This window comes from Diabrotica undecimpunctata, chromosome 1 (genome assembly GCF_040954645.1).
Source record: "Diabrotica undecimpunctata isolate CICGRU chromosome 1, icDiaUnde3, whole genome shotgun sequence".
NCBI classification, from domain to species: domain Eukaryota; kingdom Metazoa; phylum Arthropoda; class Insecta; order Coleoptera; family Chrysomelidae; genus Diabrotica; species Diabrotica undecimpunctata.
The window spans coordinates 54,513,374-54,535,261 of NC_092803.1; the positions used below are offsets into that span (position 1 = coordinate 54,513,374).

A 21,888-nucleotide genomic window follows, 5' to 3' on the forward strand; every position below is an offset into this window, starting at 1 on the left:
TTTCGGAACAACAGTTCCATCATCAGGTTAAAAATACAGGTTACCATGCCTGAGCCACCAAAATATTAGGGTAAAAACCCTTTAAAATATATAATGTTACCAAAGATTGTACATGATGTTGTTAATATTATTTGATGTTTAATATTTTAATTAAATTTTACTTCAGGTAACATACACCCGCGGTTACCAGCTGAAGTTCGTTTGAAGAGGTTTACTCTCCGGACACTGGAACTCACTTAAAGCATGAGTGTATGTTACCTGAAGTAAAATTTAAAAATTTAATTAAAAGATTAAACATCAAATAATATTAAAACCATCATGTACAATCTTTGGTAACATTATATATTTTAAAGGGTTTTTACCCTAATATTTTGGTGGCTCAGGCATGGTAACCTGTATTTCTAACCTGATGATGGAACTGTTGTTCCGAAAATGTTCGTGTTTTTGATGTAGCCCTTTTAAGGGTTTTTTATAAAATATACCCATTTACAAAGATTAACCTCTTTTTGTGATACGTGGTATACAGCCAGCTGCAGGAATTATTTTCCTTGTGGATTTTCTTTTTTCTGTTTAAAATTCATTTCTTCCGACTTTACTTTATTTGCGTATGTGTTGGGCGCTTCATAAAAAACCTATTTACATAGGAGCCTACTAGCCATATTTTAGGTCCATCGCTTTACCGAAATTTTGTTCAAAAATTTAAAATTTTAAAATATGAATATATGTTGAGATGCTTAGCAGTTAATAACGTACATATTACTTCTGGAAAGTGTTTTTCTAACATCTTCTTAAGATTTTATGCCGTTGTATGTTGGTCTACGTTAGTAACAAGGAGATGGCTAAATTTTGGGACACCACTGATTTCTGAGATCTCATTATTACCTATAACAAAACGTCCATTCCTTTTTTTCTGTCTAACCATTTTCCATTCTTGCTCACTATTATTTGTAACCGAATTTGTATTCTCAACATTTATCAAATTTTCATCGTTTCTTAAATTAATAATATCTGAACATTTTGTTTCCGTTTGTATTCTTAAAATATCAGATGGTAATTGTTTATTATTTTCGAATGAAAACAACTTGTTTATTTTTTTTGATAACATTTTTAAACACAGTTTTTGTTGGGAAACTCCTTTCGTTATCAACAACTACGACTTTTATTAACAGCAATATTTTTTGCAGGTGTAGTTTTTTTGTTTTTTGGGTATTCTTTACTGCTAGACTCTATCGTTCGTTCAAAATTGAAGTTTTTGTTAGAATGGCTTATCAAATTCAGATTTTGTTGAGTAGATGGCGACTGGTCGTTTAATTGCATATATTTAAATAAATTTACTTGTTCTTTCAGTAAATTTATCGTTATTTGTTGATTTGATATTATAATATTATTATGATTAATAATTTTCTTTAAGCACCTGATTTCAGTTATCCTCGAATCCTCATCGTCAGCCCCTTTATCCAAGATTTCGTTTGATATATCACTTAACCTAACACTTTCTTCACAGCATATAACTGTTCATCGTCGATATATTTATTACATTTTAACTGTTTCAGGCAGTCACTATGTGATAACGTTCCACATTTTGCACATAACAGACCACTTTGTGCAACTTTTAGCACTTTTTACAGCACTTAACTACCGAGTTGTAAACACGACCGTTTCTCTGAGGAGCCATTTTTAATCACCTTATATATATAAATATATATATATATATATATATATATATATATATATATATATATATATATATATAACTTATATATTCAAAAATTGCACCATTACTGCTCAAATAAGAATTTTTTTGCAGATGATCCAACACATTTAAACAGAGTGATTGCTGCAGTTATTGAAAATAGTTTATAATATTTCGTCGCAGTGCTTTAATATTTGCTACAGCGTTTTCTGACTTAAATACTGCTTTCTTTGGCATACTTTTTACCTAGTTACAGTTAAAATTTTCATGACGGTTTAAACAAATATATTATATTCATTGAATTATATTATTCGTACGATAAATTACACCTATTTCTAATATATTTATACCCCTATTTGAAATTATACGCAACTTACTCTTAGATTTTTTACACTTCTAGGTAAAAATCTGCGAATAATAGGAGGAACAAAGGCCAAAATAGAGGACCACCCATGGATGGTTTCTTTTTTGACTGCTTCTAAACGTCAATTCTGCGGTGGATCTCTTATAAATGACGACACTATTGTCACTGCTGCACATTGTTTTGAGGACGACACGATAAAGTACGTTTTTTTAGACGAAGAATAAATTTAAACGTATAATTCAGCTTATATATATATATATATATATATATATATATATATATATATATATATATATATATATATATATATATATATATATATATATATATATTGTTATGATATGTAAAATCGAGAAAAATATTGGTTTGTTTAAAAATATTTCAAAATTCAATAACATCAAAATAATTCAGATAAGTAGGATAATATCCAACAAACATTTCGAAGAAGGAGAGTTATTAATTTCTTGAATTACCTGTACTAAACAAAATATAAGCTTTGCATAAATTATTTCTTTGTTATACTTGAGTGACCCGCATAATTTTAAGTGAAAACAAAAAGACAATTGAACGGGGCTTTCCAAAATACATTAATGCAGTGATTAGAGACAAATAGAAGAGATTTTAGAAAGTGGTTTTTGTTAGTTTTAAGAATTATAGAAAATATTATTTGTAAATAAGTTTTAGGAAATTTTATAATTATAGGTAAAAATTTGTTTGTTATCGAAATGAAAAAATGGGGGAATTGTGACGAGTTTTGATTGGCGGAGATTGAAAAAGGTTGGATAAGTATGTAGGAAAAAGTTTAGCGAGATTGAGGAGAGAGAAAAGATAGAATCAGTTGGTTTTCCAAATCTGTAAGAGGAACAAGGATTGTTCTCTGGCGGTTCCTGAGAAGTAGCAAGCAGTAGTGTTGAATGTTAGTGAGTTTTTGTGGAGTTAGTGTATCTGACAGAAGCTGGAGCAGCAAAATATTGTAAGTCATATTTTCCTACTTATATTCCAAGAGTCACTGTTCAGGCCAACGAGAGATTCAGTTTATCGTAAAGAGAAGATATTCCAAGAGTCATTTTTCACTCGGGCCAACGAGAGATTCAGTTTATCGAGAGGAGAAAGGCTATCATAATTTGAATGATTTGTGCTTTTGAAGGAGATCATTAAGGACGATATACTTGCAACAATCTGTTGTACGATTGCTGATTACATAGGGAGCGGTTGAGAGGAGATAATATAGTCTACAAGGAACAAGGATTTGGACCACTCATCATCAGAGAGAGATATTTTGTTTCTGCAGTTTTTTTCCTTTTATTGATAACACAATTTTTACACGTAATTTGGAAAGGATATAAATATTTTGATTAGGAGAGTTAGAATAGTTTGGGATTTTGAGATTTCAATTAATATTGTTTGTACCATTAATTTTGATTGTTCACGTACGGAGAACAAAATTTTGAGAATCCTTATATGAGATTTGTTTATTGAAAACTTTTGAGTGTGAATTATTTCATTATTTTTATTTCAATATATAGTGTTAGATCATATGTGTTTTTTATTATTCCGGTATTCTCTGGACCTTACCTTTCACATGTAATAGCATAGATATTGAAGCACGAATTTAACCCTGAGATAAAAGAATTAAAATTGTGATAGAGTAATAATCATATCATTTAAATAATTTTAATTAATCAAAAAAATTAATTAGCTAATTATTGCTTGGCGCACCAAGACTTTAAATATCACAATAACTGGCTTCCAAAACGTGGGGCTTGAAAATATCGCAGCTTTACATTTGAAGGAAGGGAAAGAGATCTGGAATAAGTACAGGTGATCCAGAGATAAAAACATATAACATTGAGGGAATTTGAATTTGAAAGTATTTTGACAATTTTTCCAGGAAATATAAATTTGATTTATTGATTGATCGTAGTTAGTGGATATTTACTGCTATTGAATTATTTGATTTTATTTTCTTTACCAATCGTACATTTGATATTTATTTTGAATTATTTGAATTTTACTGATTGCATATTTGATATTTGTCGTGAAAATTTAATACATTTGGGGAGAAATATTGTCGTGTTCTGAAACATATAGAGTGTTGTAAAATTTCACATTTGGCGGGGACAAAAACATTAACAAAAAGAAACAACATGTCGACCACAAGGAGTCAAAGCAAAATGCAAGAAAGGAAGGAGGATAACAGAGAAGAGGAAACAATTGTTGAAGAAGGATCGGATAATGAAGGAAATGTTACAATAGTTGAGGAGAAAAAAGAATTATCAGGAATAGAGAAAATATTACAACTAATGCAAATACAGACACAAACAATAGAGAAAAACCAAAATAAAACATCAAAGAAAATGGATAAAATGGATAGAAATCAACAAGAAAACCAACGGGAAACAAAACAAACAATGAGAAATATAGAGCAGCGTCTGGAAAACTATGAACAGGAAATTAAAGGATGTGTTGAGGGGATAAAGAAAGAACTGATACAACAAATAGAAGAGATTAATGAAATTAAAAATAATATGAAAGAACAAGAAATGAGAATTAAAGATAATTTGGAGGGATTAGAAATAAAATTTGAAAATGCGCTACAAGAAGACAGGAAGGAAGTAGAAAGAAGATTAAAGCAAAATGAAAAACAAATGGCAGAAATTGAACTAAGAGGGGTAGAGAGAAAAGAAGTTATCATCCATGGAACAAGCGAGGCGAAAATACAATTTGGCGGGGATATTCGGAAAACACACCCAGTACCGTTTGTCAAAAATTTGAAAACCAAATTACAACATATTAGATATTTTGACGATTGCAAAGAAACAATTAGAAACCATTTGAAAGAAGGAGCAGCGTTATGGTATGAAAGCAAGGAAGATGAGTTTGAAAATTGGACAGATTTTGAAAATAAATTTCTCAACTATTTCTGGGGAAAAAATAAACAGAGAGAAATCAACCAAGAGCTACAGAATGGAAAATATCACGAAAAAATGGGAATATCTGAAGAAAGATATGCTTTGCAGATATATAACAATTCAAAATATCTAGAATACAAATATTCTACCGAACAGCTGGTAGAAATGATCAGCAGACATTTTGAGGAAACGTTGGAAGATCACGTGATTTTGAGAAACTATCAAGATATTGATAGTTTGTGCCAATTCCTTCAATTAAAAGAAGCGAAAAGAAAAGAAGTGAGAAATAGAAGACAACATGACCAATATAATGGACCGGAAAGAAGGTATTCATCAAATTATGACCAGAGAAACCGACATCCCAGATCTACAAACGAATATAGGCCGAGAAATTACAATAATTACAATAGACAACAAAATTACGATAACCGGAATGATACACAAAATAGAACAAATGAAAATCACAACAGGAATAGAGATGCACAAAATCCTCCGAATAGGAATACTAACGAACAAAGGGACGATAGAAATAACCAGAGCTTCCAACAACAAAATAGAAGGGAGATGAATCATGTAGCAATAGGAAACGACAGACAAATTTCTAATTCTAATCTAATATTTTTAGATGCATTTATAAAACATAAAGCGATTAAAATTGTGATTGATTCTGGATCGGAGATATCGCTAATCAATAAAAAACTAGTAAAAGAATTAAATTTGGACAGATTTGTGTATAAGATTCCTAGGGTTGATTTAGTGGGTGCAAACAATAAAAATTTGACGACAGTAAACGAAGGCTTGGGAGTACAGATAAGAGTGGGAAACAAATTCCATATTATGAAATGTGTGGTGATTGAAGATTTAAATCATGATATGATAGCGGGAATTGATGAATTGAGGAAAAAAGATATCACCATAAATTTTTCGGAAAATAAACTGGAAATCAGAGCAGAACCAGACAACACAGGAGAAGAAAAGCAAACAGATAGGAAAACAAATTCTGGAAGGATCAATGCACAGGAAAAACGCAAAGAAATCGATATGACTGTAGAGGATAAACCGAAAGTACAAAAACAAGATCTAACAGAAAAGAAAAAGAGAAGGAAGAAAAAGAAGAAGAGTTCGAAAAGAAAGCAGGAAAATAAGATGGAGACCAGAGAAAAACAGGAAATAGAAGGTACAGAAGAATTGTTGGCAACCGACGATAAAACAGAATGGAAGCAGGAAGAAAAGGAAGGTATCATCAGAGAAATGAAAGGAATAGAAACATGGTGCTCGGAATACCAAAGGGAATTAGAGGATAAAAAGAAAACAGAAGAAAAAATGGCACTGATGGACGAGAATCCAGAATTTTGTGAAGAAGTATTATGGACAGTGAACACATGTGAACAAAAGGTGGATGAAAGAAAAATAAATTGTGGAAAAAACATGGAGAAGGAAATAGAGAAGATTTTAGGAAACCATGGAGATTTTGTTAATAAAATAAATCAAGTGGTTAAAAATTATGAACTTACTTTTAAGGGAAAATACTTGGAAAAATTTAAAACGAAAATATATCCAATCCCGTATAAAGACAGGCAATATACGGGGTATTTTAACATTCACGACATTTGTCAGTATCATAAGTAGATTTTAATAACATAGTGAAATAATTTGATCCTAGAAAACTTTTGTCATTTTTAAAATTTAACAAAGAGTTTTCGGCAGATCAAATGGCGGGGATTTGTTATGATATGTAAAATCGAGAAAAATATTGGTTTGTTTAAAAATATTTCAAAATTCAATAACATCAAAATAATTCAGATAAGTAGGATAATATCCAACAAACATTTCGAAGAAGGAGAGTTATTAATTTCTTGAATTACCTGTACTAAACAAAATATAAGCTTTGCATAAATTATTTCTTTGTTATACTTGAGTGACCCGCATAATTTTAAGTGAAAACAAAAAGACAATTGAACGGGGCTTTCCAAAATACATTAATGCAGTGATTAGAGACAAATAGAAGAGATTTTAGAAAGTGGTTTTTGTTAGTTTTAAGAATTATAGAAAATATTATTTGTAAATAAGTTTTAGGAAATTTTATAATTATAGGTAAAAATTTGTTTGTTATCGAAATGAAAAAATGGGGGAATTGTGACGAGTTTTGATTGGCGGAGATTGAAAAAGGTTGGATAAGTATGTAGGAAAAAGTTTAGCGAGATTGAGGAGAGAGAAAAGATAGAATCAGTTGGTTTTCCAAATCTGTAAGAGGAACAAGGATTGTTCTCTGGCGGTTCCTGAGAAGTAGCAAGCAGTAGTGTTGAATGTTAGTGAGTTTTTGTGGAGTTAGTGTATCTGACAGAAGCTGGAGCAGCAAAATATTGTAAGTCATATTTTCCTACTTATATTCCAAGAGTCACTGTTCAGGCCAACGAGAGATTCAGTTTATCGTAAAGAGAAGATATTCCAAGAGTCATTTTTCACTCGGGCCAACGAGAGATTCAGTTTATCGAGAGGAGAAAGGCTATCATAATTTGAATGATTTGTGCTTTTGAAGGAGATCATTAAGGACGATATACTTGCAACAATCTGTTGTACGATTGCTGATTACATAGGGAGCGGTTGAGAGGAGATAATATAGTCTACAAGGAACAAGGATTTGGACCACTCATCATCAGAGAGAGATATTTTGTTTCTGCAGTTTTTTTCCTTTTATTGATAACACAATTTTTACACGTAATTTGGAAAGGATATAAATATTTTGATTAGGAGAGTTAGAATAGTTTGGGATTTTGAGATTTCAATTAATATTGTTTGTACCATTAATTTTGATTGTTCACGTACGGAGAACAAAATTTTGAGAATCCTTATATGAGATTTGTTTATTGAAAACTTTTGAGTGTGAATTATTTCATTATTTTTATTTCAATATATAGTGTTAGATCATATGTGTTTTTTATTATTCCGGTATTCTCTGGACCTTACCTTTCACATGTAATAGCATAGATATTGAAGCACGAATTTAACCCTGAGATAAAAGAATTAAAATTGTGATAGAGTAATAATCATATCATTTAAATAATTTTAATTAATCAAAAAAATTAATTAGCTAATTATTGCTTGGCGCACCAAGACTTTAAATATCACAATAATATATATATATATATATATATATATATATATATATATATATATATATATATATATATATATATATATATATATATATATATATATATATATATAAATATGTTGGAAATATCGGGTATGTGGTCTATATTAAATAAAAAATCTTTGTTTTTTCTAAAGCTCAATATTTCGCCATTTATTTGATGGCTTCATCGGGAGTAACTGTAAAAAACAAACATTTCAAAACACTGACGTACACTTAGATTTACAATACTTACAGAAATTAAAAGATTATACACATAAATAAAATTGAATACTAAAATAACATTATTGTTGATGAAACTGTACATTTAATAAAATGCATGTAAAAATTTAAATTATCTTTGAGCACGTTCGTTAACAATAAATAAGATGGAACAAGTAAAAATTATTTCAAAATGCAAAAAATAACAATGTAAGAAAACATTAGAGGAATAGTATTTCTTTAATTAATCATTAAGGCTAGTTAGTATGATTAATCATTAAGGTGAGTGTAGTTTTAAATTTTGTTTAATATATTGCAATATATGTTGCTTAATTGCCCCGTGTCTGTTTTATAATTTAAAGTTTGTTTATTTTTGTTAATGTGGTACATCTCCAAAAATAACCTACTTTTGTAATTTTCAGTCTGTGCCAAAATACGAGTATTGTTGTAGTCTAACAGATGACCGGTGTTTTTGTAGTGCTCGACAACTGAGCAAGATTTTTTTCCTAAGCGGCAATCACTTTTATGCTGTGTGATACGTTGTTTTAGCCACTGCGATGTATGGCCAATGTAGCTTTTTCACATACTAGACACGGTATTTCATATATTACATTACTCCTATATAAGGTTGGTACTGGGTCTTTAATTTTAGAAAAAAGTTGTTTGCTATTTATGGTATTGTATTTAGCTATATTAATATTGGAAACATCTTTAAATATGGATACGACAGACTGGGTTAGACCGTTAATAAAGGGGAGTTTTTTGTATTTGATTGACTCATTGTTAAAATCAAGGACAGGACCATCATAGAAATTACTGCTGTAAATCAGTTTTTTTTAAATATGTTTAGGATAGCCGTTGTTTCGAAAAATTTTGTATAATATGTCCAGATTTTTTTGTAACAAATTATCATCAACAATGGACATTACCCTGTTTTTCATACCCAATACTGTATTATATTTTTGACGAGTGGTGTGGTTTGAAAAGTAATTCATATACCTTCCCAATGCTGTTGGCTTTTGGTACCAATCCAATGTCAGAATATTGTCATTTGTTCTTATTACCTTTGTGTCTAAAAATGGTATACTAAGATCTGTCTCGGTTTCAATTGTGAACTGAAGATGTTCATTAAATGAATTAAAAATGTTTAATGTGGTATTGATGTGATAAGATGGAACTGCACATATGATGTCATCGACATATTTATATATAAAAGGTAATTCGAAAGGTAATTGTGTGATCACATTGTCTAAGAGATGATCAGTTACAATAGTAGCAAGGATGGGACTAATGGGAACCCATAGGTGTTCCAAAAATTTGGGAGTAAAATTTTTCATTGCCAACAGCATCGGGAAGGTATATGAATTACTTTTCAAACCACACCACTCGTCAAAAATATAATACAGTATTGGGTATGAAAAACAGGGTAATGTCCATTGTTGATGATAATTTGTTACAAAAAAATCTGGACATATTATACAAAATTTTTCGAAACAACGGCTATCCTAAACATATTTTAAAAAAAACTGATTTACAGCAGTAATTTCTATGATGGTTCTGTCCTTGATTCTAACAATGAGTCAATCAAATACAAAAAACTCCCCTTTATTAACGGTCTAACCCAGTCTGTCGTATCCATATTTAAAGATGTTTCCAATATTAATATAGCTAAATACAATACCATAAATAGCAAACAACTTTTTTCTAAAATTAAAGACCCAGTACCAACCTTATATGAAACACCGTGTCTAGTATGTGAAAAAGCTACATTGGCCATACATCGCAGTGGCTAAAACAACGTATCACACAGCATAAAAGTGATTGCCGCTTAGGAAAAAATTCTTGCGCAGTTGTCGAGCACTACAAAAACACCGGTCATCTGTTAGACTACAACAATACTCGTATTTTGGCACAGACTGAAAATTACAAAAGTAGGTTATTTTTGGAGATGTACCACATTAACAAAAATAAACAAACTTTAAATTATAAAACAGACACGGGGCAATTAAGCAACATATATTGCAATATATTAAACAAAATTTAAAACTACACTCACCTCAATGATTAATCATACTAACTAGCCTTAATGAATAATTAAAGAAATACTATTCCTCTAATGTTTTCTTACATTGTTATTTTTTGCATTTTGAAATAATTTTTACTTGTTCCATCTTATTTATTGTTAACGAACGTGCTCAAAGATATTTTAAATTTTTACATGCATTTTATTAAATGTACAGTTTCATCAACAATAATGTTATTTTAGTATTCAATTTTATTTATGTGTATAATCTTTTAATTTCTGTAAGTATTGTAAATCTAAGTGTACGTCAGTGTTTTGAAATGTTTGTTTTTTACAGTTACTCCCGATAAAGCCATCAAATAAATGGCGAAATATTGAGCTTTAGAAAAAACAAAGATTTTTTATTTAATATAGACCACATACCCGATATTTCCAACATATTTATAAATTGTTTTTTGGTCGAAATAATCACGTTAATATATATATATATATATATATATATATATATATATATATATATATATATATATATATATATATATATATATATATATATATATATATATATATATATATATATATATATATATATATATAGTGATGAGTGTCTTACCACCCGGCTTTTTAACGTAAGAGATAGAAAACACAGTTACCTTGTGAAATAAAAAGAGATGAAACTTGTAGAGGTGAGAAATAATCGATAGAAACCTATAATTTACATTACATTACATTACCACTATCGATAGTCTCACACATTTAGACGTTAGCTTCGAGCTAAATCAAATCGGTCATAATTATTAAGTGTAACGTCGTATGTGTGACGTATTTCCATTTTTTAATTTCGCATTAAGTAAAAACTGATTGACCACAATTAAGCAAAAATGTGAATAAAATAATTTAATTAATAGTGATTATTTATTCTAAAGTTTTAAATTATTAACCAAGAATAATTTCTACTATGATTTGAGGAGTTTCATACACTCTTGTCACGAAATAATAATCAATCTTTCGTGGATTAGTGGTAAGAATTCGACACTGCGACACAGACGTTGCAGACGATTAGAGTTCAAAACCCACATGTGGTTTTCTTTTTTTTTTTTAATAATTTGAAATTATGCAGAGATCGTTTTGCTTGGAATCACTAAACATTTATTTCAGTCGTTACTAGTATTAGAAGTGTCTAAAGTTAAACATAAATATCTTATTGAAAAAACAGTATTGTCGTACTTTCGAAAATAAGGTAAAAATTCTTCAAAATTAAAAGAACGTTTAAAGAATGTTTAAATAAGTAAAAATTCTACAAATTTAAAAAAAATATTGTAAATAAACGTATTTACAATAGGTTCAAATAAGCCTTGATTAGCAGCAGAACAATAACCCAAACTGTTATCATTAATTATAAAAGTCTGATGGATCAGAGTTCAAGGCACGTTGTTCTCATCCAGGCGCTCAGGTCTCGAATCCAACATGAAGGTTTATTTTTAAAAATTAAAATTTGAAATTATGCAGATATTATATCGTTTTGCTTTAAATCAATAAACATTTATTTCAGTCTTTATTAGGAGTGTTTATAGTAAAACATGAAAATCTTATTGAAAAAACCTCGTACTTTCGAAAATAAAGTAAAAATTCTTCAAACATAAAAGAACGTTCTAAATAAATGTACTTACAAAAAATGTTTAAATAGGTAGAAATTCTATAAAAATATTCTAAATAAACGTATTTTATTCTAATGAAATGTATTTACAAAAAATGTTTGAATAAGACTTTATTAGCAGCAGAACCATAACCCAATCTATTATAAAAGTTTCGTCTAACATTAGTTAATGTTTCTGGACTAATACCTCTAATACCTCTCATTGAATCAGAGATCTTTTCTCTTAATTCTTGGAGAGAATTAGGCTTATCGTCTTCAATTCCATATAGTTTGGACTTGATATATCCCCTCACAAAAAAATCACAAGGTGCAAGATCAGGTGATCTTGCTGACCAAAAAATATCTCCGTGGCCACTAATCAATCGATTAGGAAAAGTCGCACTGAGATATTCACTGACAATGCGAGAATTATGTGCAGGACAACCATCGTGTTAAAACCATATGGAATCGAAAGGTATTTGTAAATTACGAAGGGCACGGACAATTTGATTTTGCAGAAGTTCCAAGTATTTCCGCCCAGTCAACATACCGTCTATAAAAAATTGACCAATGACATGATTTCCTATTATGCCTTCCCAAACATTTACTTTTCGAGGACGCTGGGTACGAGCGACATAAATCTGACGAAGCTTTCCTCGAGACCAATACCGAGCATTCATTGAATTGTGACGGCCATGCAATGAAAACGTACATTCATCGGTGAACAAAACTTTCTCTAAAAAATGTTCATCTTGATGTGACATTTTCATTGCAGTTTGACAAAATTCTAAACGTCTATATTGATCCCCAGCGAATTGTTCGTTGGATTTATGAAGTTTATAGGGACGGTATCCATGTCTTTTTAAAATTTTACCTACTTTAAATCTTGACATTCCTTATTGTTCTCGGAGACGAGATGTTGATTGGGTAGGATTTTGCTCAATACTTGCACAAATCAAAGTGTCCCTTAGTTCCAAATCTGGATTTACCTCCCTTCATCTACGAACTCCTCTTGGAGCGAACACGGATCCATAAGTAAAAAAATTACGTATAATAGACTGAATTGTTGATCGTGCTGGAGCCGGCCTATTTGGAAACATATTTACAAATTGTTGTCTAATCATGTCTGATAATCCACTCACATGCCATACAACAATTTGCACTTTTTCCTCGACCGTTAAAACCATTTTCACGAATTGTTTTTTCAATAAAAGTTTCTGTTTACCGAGCAAAAACACTTCTCGATATGTTATTATTTGATGGCTGAAGGCTTAATGATTTGGTTAGCTGTAAAGCAGGCAGCTGTTCGCGCGCATCCATTTCAATGTTGTCAGTTGTTTTGAAAATCAATACCTGTACAGAGGAATTGATATTAACACTGAGAATTAAGTGATGGATTTGACATTAGCCAGTCTTTACCGGATTATTTTGCATTCACAACTGAAGACTGTAAAACTGGAATTGAATTTGAATTATTTTGTATTTCTATTTTATAACATTGGAATCGAAAACTTGTTACCTAATATGTATCAAATTTTTGTATTATTTTGATTGAGTAAAACAAAAATTTTATCCTTGGTGTGAATTGAACTCCAATCTTCTTGTCAATAGACCACGTCTCTAACTATTACACTGATTCCACATACAATAATTGTTTTCGGACAGAACATACCCACCTTTAGTTTAGTCAAATATTTCAGTTGAGTTATTTTTATTATTAAATAAACTTAAAGATTTATAATTTAAAATCGCTACTAATTAATGTTTTTTACTATAATATATTTAATTTATTCAATCATTTATTCTAACATCAGAAATTATTGAAATAAAATATTTTCGAGGTCATCCGTATAATTATGACTGAAGTCAAATAGCCACGTCTAAGAAATAGCTTTATCTCGTACTATCTGACAACTTAATGTGTCTTCTATCCTTTCCGCTATATATATATATATATATATATATATATATATATATATACATATATATATAAGAATAAGAAAAAAGAAGTACTTGTGACTCGTTTGGAACAAATGTATAACTGTTTTGGATGGGTTGGAGTCAATAATAGGGCTATTGGTTAACTATTTTTTTATTCTCGAGCTTTCAATTGTGTTTACAATTATTATTAAGAGCTAAAAAAGACAAAATACTTACAAGGTTGAACTAAAAAGAAAAAACAATTTTTGTTAACTTACCAAATAAACATTAGTTTGGTCAGTAAAAATCACTGCTTACATCTTCAAAATATTTAATACAAAAATGTTTTTATCTAATAAATGTTTCTCCGAAAATTTTTATAATTTTGAAAACATTTTTTTTAATATAAAAATAATTGAATTTATAAATAAGTTCAAATAGCAACCAATTACAAATAGCCTCAATGTCATAAATGCCAACATAAAATTTTTATTTTTGACAATTATATTTCCAAAAGTAAAATTTCGTAATTTTACTTTTGGCAATATAATTGTCAAAAATAAAAATTTTATGTTGGCATTTATGACATTGAGGCTATTTGTAATTGGTTGCTATTTGAACTTATAATTCAATTATTTTTATATTAAAAAAAATGTTTTCAAAATTATATTAATTTTCGGAGAAACATTTATTAGATAAAAACATTTTTGTATTAAATATTTTGAAGATGTAAGCAGTGATTTTTACTTACCAAACTAATTTTTATTTGGTAAGTTAACAAAAATTGTTTTTTCTTTTTAGTTCAACCTTGTAAGTATTTTGTCTTTTTTAGCTCTTGATAATAATTATAAACACAATTGAAAGCTCGAGAATAAAAAAATAGTTAACCAATAGCCCTATTATTGACTCCAACCCATCCAAAACAGTTATATATATATATATATATATATATATATATATATATATATATATATATATATATATATATTTATATATATATATATATATATATATATATATATATATTTATATATATATATATATATATATATATATATACATAAGAAAAAAGAAGTACTTGTGACTCGTTTGGAACAAATATATATTATTGGTTAACTATTTTTTTAATCTCGAGCTTTCAATTGTGTTTACAATTATTATCAAGAGCTAAAAAAGACAAAATATCTTACAAGGTTGAACTAGAAAGAAAAAACAATTTTTGTTAACTTACCAAATAAAAATTAGTTTAGTAAAGAAAAATTGCTGCTAATACATCTTAAAAATAATTAATATAAAAATGTCTTAATCTAATAAATGCTTCTCTGAAAAAATTTTATAATTTTGAAAACTTTTTTTTAATACAAAAATAATTGAATTTATAAATATGTTAAAATAGCAACCAATTACAAATAAGCCTCAATGTCATAAATGCCAACATAAAATTTTTATTTTTGACAATTATATTGCCAAAAGTAAAATCTCGTTTAAACATTCTCTTTTGTTTAGTAACAAAAAAAAAGAAGATTTATTCACCGTTGATAGATGTCTGAAAAAATGTAACAGATATATGGAGAATTAAATATGACATTTTACAAGTTTTATATATAAATCATAAAGAAAGAATATAATTATAAATTTTGCTTAGATTTTAAATTTCTAATCTTTAATTTAAATTATTATCACTTTTGCTAATACAAACCATTACAAAGTGAAAGTAATAAATTTAAATGGATTTTTTTGGAAATGGTTTGTATTAGCAAAAGTGATAATAATTTAAACAAAAGATCAGAAATTCAAAATCTAAGCAAAATTTATATTTATATTCTTTCTTTATGATTTATATATAAAACTTGTAAATAAATATATATTAGTTATTATATATTATATATAGTTTGAGTTTAGTTCGTGAACCTTAACATATATTTTTTAGTAGATTTTTTTTTGGCTTAGGTTTATAAAAAAGATTGTCATGATACTAAGACTTTTTTATATATCTTTTTCTAGGTTTCGGCAGAAAATCCATGCCTTTTTTAAAAGACACTATAAGGTTTAAGAGAGAAACTTTTGACTTAATAAGCATATAAAAGTTCGTTCCCAACAAGTCTACATTAAACGTCACAATTAAAATAATAATAAAAGAATAGGACATACCCACTAAGTCACTACATGTAAAACGTATTTTAAAATTTATTATGTTGTTTTATTGATGTTAGTTTATCATTTAAACAATCAGTTATTTTAACATCATAGGTGTTTTAAGATATTTTTTTTGTATGTTTTTAAATTAAATTAAAATAATATCTTGTTTAAATTTTTGACATGTTTTTTATCATTTACTGCATTATTATTCTTTTTGATTTGATTTGTATAGACTCTAGGAGCTCTCTCTTCTTCCTGTTATGTTTAGTTTTAGGATCTTGGTTTTGTCAAATTCAAATTTATGTTTCTGTTTCTTTTTGTTTTCATGTTTTGTGAGAGCGGTTGAGTTTTTTTTTGTCATATTTGTGAGAACGTATTCTTAAGTTAAGTAGCTGACTGGTTTGTCCAATTTATTCTCACAATTCGAGCAGAGAATTTCACACGCAATATGCGATTTTTTTAATAGAGGGGTTTTTGGTTTTAATCTTGTAAAATTCTTTTTCAGAAGATTGTGTCCTTTCTGAGCAACCGTAATGTTATATTTAGACAGAAGATTTGCAAGTTCTTTAGATAAACCTTTTATATAGAGCATACGGGTGGTGTGGGTATAAATTAAGTGTTGGTGCTGTTTTTGCTTTTTTAATGACCAGAGGTCTATTGATAGGATCGGATAATCTGATAGCTCTATCAACGAGTCCGATAAATACAGATTTCTTCTGAGACAAGGGATGATGAGAGTTGAAATTCAGAAATCTCGACGACCAGGTTTTTTTGGTGTACTATGAAGTAGTTATAGTGCTGTTTTCTCTATGTTAAGTCAGGTCCAGAAAATTAATTTCACAATTTTTTTTAACTTCTAATGGAAACGATTCAACAGGAAATGATTTCTTCCCATATAGTTACTAAAGCAAGTAAGATTGAGCAATTTGTGTTTCTTCCAGTAATTATTTATTTGGTTAATTTTAATTGTTTTCATATGTAAAACCAAACCAAAAAATATACGCAATTCCCCTATAGTAATTGGTTTCCACTTTGTTATCCTAGATTTCTCTTTTCCAACCGAACCGAAGAAAATTTCTTCAGCATACCTATTTGTTTTATCAACGATAAGTGATAAAAATGTGTCATCTGCCAAGAGATTAAAATAATCTATCGGATTATTGCCTACAGGTTGATCTAATAATCCAAAATTTCCCATAAAAATTATATTTTGTTTGATCAGAGGTGGATCGTCCCATATATAATTATTTTGATTAGTAAATATCAGTACCTGTACCTCAGTAGCGATGTCAGATGTCATGGTTAGAATGCTGTGATTCACAATACAAATCCGTCAAATCTATTAAATCTTCATCATCGGCGTTTCGCTTCCACTCGACTCATAATCATCAAAGCTGTTATCATCAGATTTTTACAGTATTTGTCGTAATTCTTCATCCGTTAAAGGCTTCTTCAATTCGAATTGTGTTCTCCTTTTTTTAGCGCCAGACAGACCTGGGTTATTGTCAGAAGCCATAATCAAACACTTTTATTTACTTACAAAATAAAATCCTGACTTTCGAACCGATATGAAATTTGAGACACAATAAATATTCTCGCAGTGTCGATGAAGTCTGATAGCTATAAAGCAAGTGCCGACTACTTAAAGACATCGTTAAATACGTTCTCCGCATACGTACACCACGCACCTATCGTGTGGTCGGCACATGGCGTATATAGCCGACCACGCCACAGTGGCGTGACCGGCAGTGAAGGAGTTAAGCAGTTCTAGCAGGCATAAATATCGCGTAATTTAAAAGCAAGAGAGAATGCAACAATATATTATATAAACCTCGATAAGAATGATCATTTATATAATTCTATTAGCTAAAAGGTGTATTAGGTAAAGGAGAAAAGCAATCGTAAATATAAATTTCTGTCTATTTGGTCGCAATCGGTGTGGAGTAAAATAACTCAAGAAGAAATCTACATGAGTTAACTGACCAATTGTGGAAGTACTGTCAGAAGCCCCTGCATTCCAGCCTGGTGACTCTTCAACAAAGCTACGGAGAAAGCTACAGCTACCTGAGAAAAGGATCACTCAGGAGCAGTATTACCAATCGTCCCAATAATGTCGGAAGACCCTACAGTATTAAAAATAAAAAATTAATAAAAAATAAAAATGTTAATTAATGCTAAACATAAATAGGGAAACAATTATTGGCAAAACTCACAACTCAGTAGAAAAGAAAGATCTAACAGTATTCTCATAATTGGTCACATGGCTCCTGTAGGTCCTTTCCCAAATTAATTTGCTCGTTTTGTAACTTAGCTGTACCGTACTGATAACCATTAAATAGTAAAAAATACGGTTACTTTTCACCTTCATCTATTTTTATTTCTACTGAGGTACGAGTTTAATCAATGATTATTTCCTTGTCTATGTTATACTAGCCTCGCATTAATATTATGGTGCCTTTTTGTTTTTAAACCGTTTCAGCTTTCCTTCACTTATGTAACGCAATCTTCTGTGGCTATGTTAGTTGTAGCACTATAGTAAAATTCCACTATTTGGAAGAGTGATTTGTAGAGTGATGAAGGAATTGAATTGCATGATGCATTAAAATGGCATCAAATATTAGCCAAGCCGTCGATATTTATAGCAGTTTAACAAAAGTATCCATTAGCTGTATTTATCATGTGCCTAAAAATACATCGAAAATAAAAAAACAAATAAAACGTAAAACTGAAGGTAGAAAAAACATTGTTTTGGATGACGAGATAAGACATTTTATTTTCGGAGTAAAATTCCAACACTGAAAAAATTTCTCAAGGGCTCGAAAACAATTACTTTTTACCCAAGATATCTCGTAGAGTATTAATCAGAACTATGTGCGAAATGAACTTTCGATATGTAAAAACAGAAAAAGTATGTTATTAGAAAAAAAAAAATATTGTGTGCACACTTCGCAGCATTGAACGGAAAACACTATTATTTGGATGAAACCTGGATTAACGAAGGTCATACAGTTGGAAAAGATTGGCAAGATTTAAATGTCAAATGCAAACGCGAAGCATTTATAGAAGGCTGCTTTACAGGATTAAAAGCTCCATCAGGAAAGGGACGACGTTTAATCATTATCCATATAGGAAGTGATACAGGGTTCCTTGATAATGGTTTGCTTTAATCAATTATGAGTCAAGAAAAACAGGAGATTATCATGAAGAAATGACTTCCGAAGTATTTGAGTGCTGGTTTAAGAGAATCTTAACAAAATTAGAACCTGGTCAGGGCACGTCAATAGACGTTTTAGCGTAACTTCCGCGACAGCCGGGTAGCATCAATAAGCTTTCTGCAAATGTATTTGTTTTTTATAGATTTTTGTAACAATAAAACACTGAAAACTTTGTTTTCGAAACTTCCACAAAATTTATTATAAAATCTTATCACTACTGCTCTTTCGGCAGAGTACTTTCTCAAGTGATCTATTTTTGGTATGGACTTATACATTAGAGTCTTTAACGAAATAGGTTGAGGAGGGGAGAACTGTTTGTCTCAAGTTGGTTAAAGACTATAAAGTGTAAATGCATATCAAAAATAGATCACTTGAGAAAGGCTCTCTGCCGAAACAGCTGTAGTGATTTGTGAAACAATTTTTGTGAAAGTTTCGAAAACAAAGTTTTCAGTGTTTTATTGTTACATAAAATAAATTTCCATCAAGTAACGGTCGAATCCATCAATTATAGCTTTTAGTTTATGGCATTCTGTATTTTTAGGGGAATGTAGGGAATGAGCCACAAAATATAATTAAATGTTTAATTTACTGACGTTTCGATCTCTATAAAGAGACCGTTTTCATATATAAATGATAGATATATTTATTTTTTATACCTTTTTGCTTGTGGAATTCTATACTTTTACGGAGAATTTTGAAAATAAGCCACAATATATCTATTTATATGGTTAATTTACTGACGTTTCGATCTCTATTCCACCGACTGTTTCTAAAGTGAGAAAAAAGAAAATAAATAATGTAAGATTCTATAAATAATATTATATAGATATATAATAAAAAACAAATAAAATAAATGTAACTATCGTGTATATTTCTGACAATGGTCTTTGGATATAGAGATCGAAACGTCAGTAAAAAAACCTGTAAATAAATTTATATTGTGGCCTGTTTCGAACAAATAATATTTAAAAAATATAATATAATTAACGTTGAAATAAAAGTGAGTATACGCCACTGGATTTTCATGCGTCTTTCACTACTTCCCTGCCTTCAAACGATGAAATTACTCTTCCAAATAGTGGAATTATCGTTTAGAACTGTAAAATCTTGTGAAATTGTTGCTACAATTGGTAACACTGCTCCTGAGTGATCCTTTCCTGAGGTAACTGTATCTTGCTCCGTAGTTGTGTTCGAGTCATCAGATCTTGTTTTATATTATTTTGAAAATTATAAAAATGATAGTATAAATTTAAACGTCAATAAACGTACTTTAACCTTTAATTGTGACTCATTTCCATTTAAATAGCAATTGTTTTATTTTAATTCAGGTCTTAATTAATTACATATTTTTAGGTACGCCGTAGTTGGGGTTTCTGATTTGAGACAAGAAAAAAATTTCCTATCTTTTAAAAAACCTAAGCTGCATGAGAAATACGACTCCCTAAGAAGTAAATCAGATAATGATATAGCGATTGTGAAGGTTGGTAGTCCTAAAAATAATACAATGTAGCTTGTCTGAGCTTTCATAATTTTCACTTTTTATTATTTATATTTTATACTTTTTTTTTTAATTAGCTACTTGTAGTTTTCCACTTTCTTTTCTCGTGATCTATTTTCTTATTGCTTTTTGTTTTGAGTCGGTACGTTTCCAATTCCAAAATGTGTTTTCTTCATAAATGGCATAAAATTGTTTGAAATAATATTTTTTGTGATATATGGTATACACAGACTTTACAGGAAATTAACTTTTCCTTATGGATTTTACAATTTATTTTAGGTATTTCTCAAGAATATTATTATTTCTTTAAATTATTTATAAAAAAGTTCAATCTGTGTACATTATTTAATTTTATTTCTGTATACATATATTTATGTAGCATATGGATATACGCAATACAATTAATATATATATATATATATATATATATATATATATATATATATATATATATATATATACAATGAACCAGAAGTATTTGCTGTGCTAGTGAGACAACGTAAGGAAGTAAACATTAAATATTGGGTTTGCAGCAATAAAAAATGAAACGTGTACTCTTGTAAATTTTTATTTATGTCCTTCATCAGGGAGAAACTTAATGAGGTTGTATCACCAATGATGCTATGTAATGTTAATAAAATTTATCACAGTCTGTCATCTTTGTTCAATATAAAAAACCTATTTCTATGTTTAAAATTTAAAAAATTACTTTACATCCACAACACTTAATTATTCTAAACGCTAATATAGCTTAAGTCCAACGGTGTCTTGTTGCGTTACATAGGTTACGGAGATTGTTATTGTTTTCTTTTTTGTCACTGCTAATAAAATAGTCATAAAGCTGTTCACATTGTTTGTTACATCCTGAAATATATTCTCTTTTAAACTCCCTATGAATATGCTTTTAGTTTAACAATGCTATACCATTTTTTTAAATAGTGGTAGCATTTAGGTAGGCAGAATATGTTTTTCTAAGTATATTTCTTCTTACGTGTAGGCAGTGGTTTTCTTTCGTTATCAATGGTAACAAATCAAAGGTCTAGATTTTAATCTCTTCGCCAGGCGGTCGAATCTGCTGATATATCGATTGATTGCTGTTAAAGTCTCTGATATTGTTGGGTTTATAAACGAGA

General features: G+C 29.3%; 1 protein-coding gene across 1 annotated transcript in view; it reads left to right on the forward strand.

The window, feature by feature from the left end:
* LOC140447602 (transmembrane protease serine 9-like) overlaps positions 1–21,888 on the forward strand; it is an 81,700-nt gene that overhangs the window by 38,257 nt on the left and 21,555 nt on the right. The window contains exons 8-9 of the mRNA XM_072540389.1: positions 17,909–17,943; positions 20,611–20,737. Of these exons, the coding sequence (XP_072396490.1) occupies positions 17,909–17,943; positions 20,611–20,737 (162 nt within the window). The remainder of the gene's footprint in view (positions 1–17,908; positions 17,944–20,610; positions 20,738–21,888) is intronic.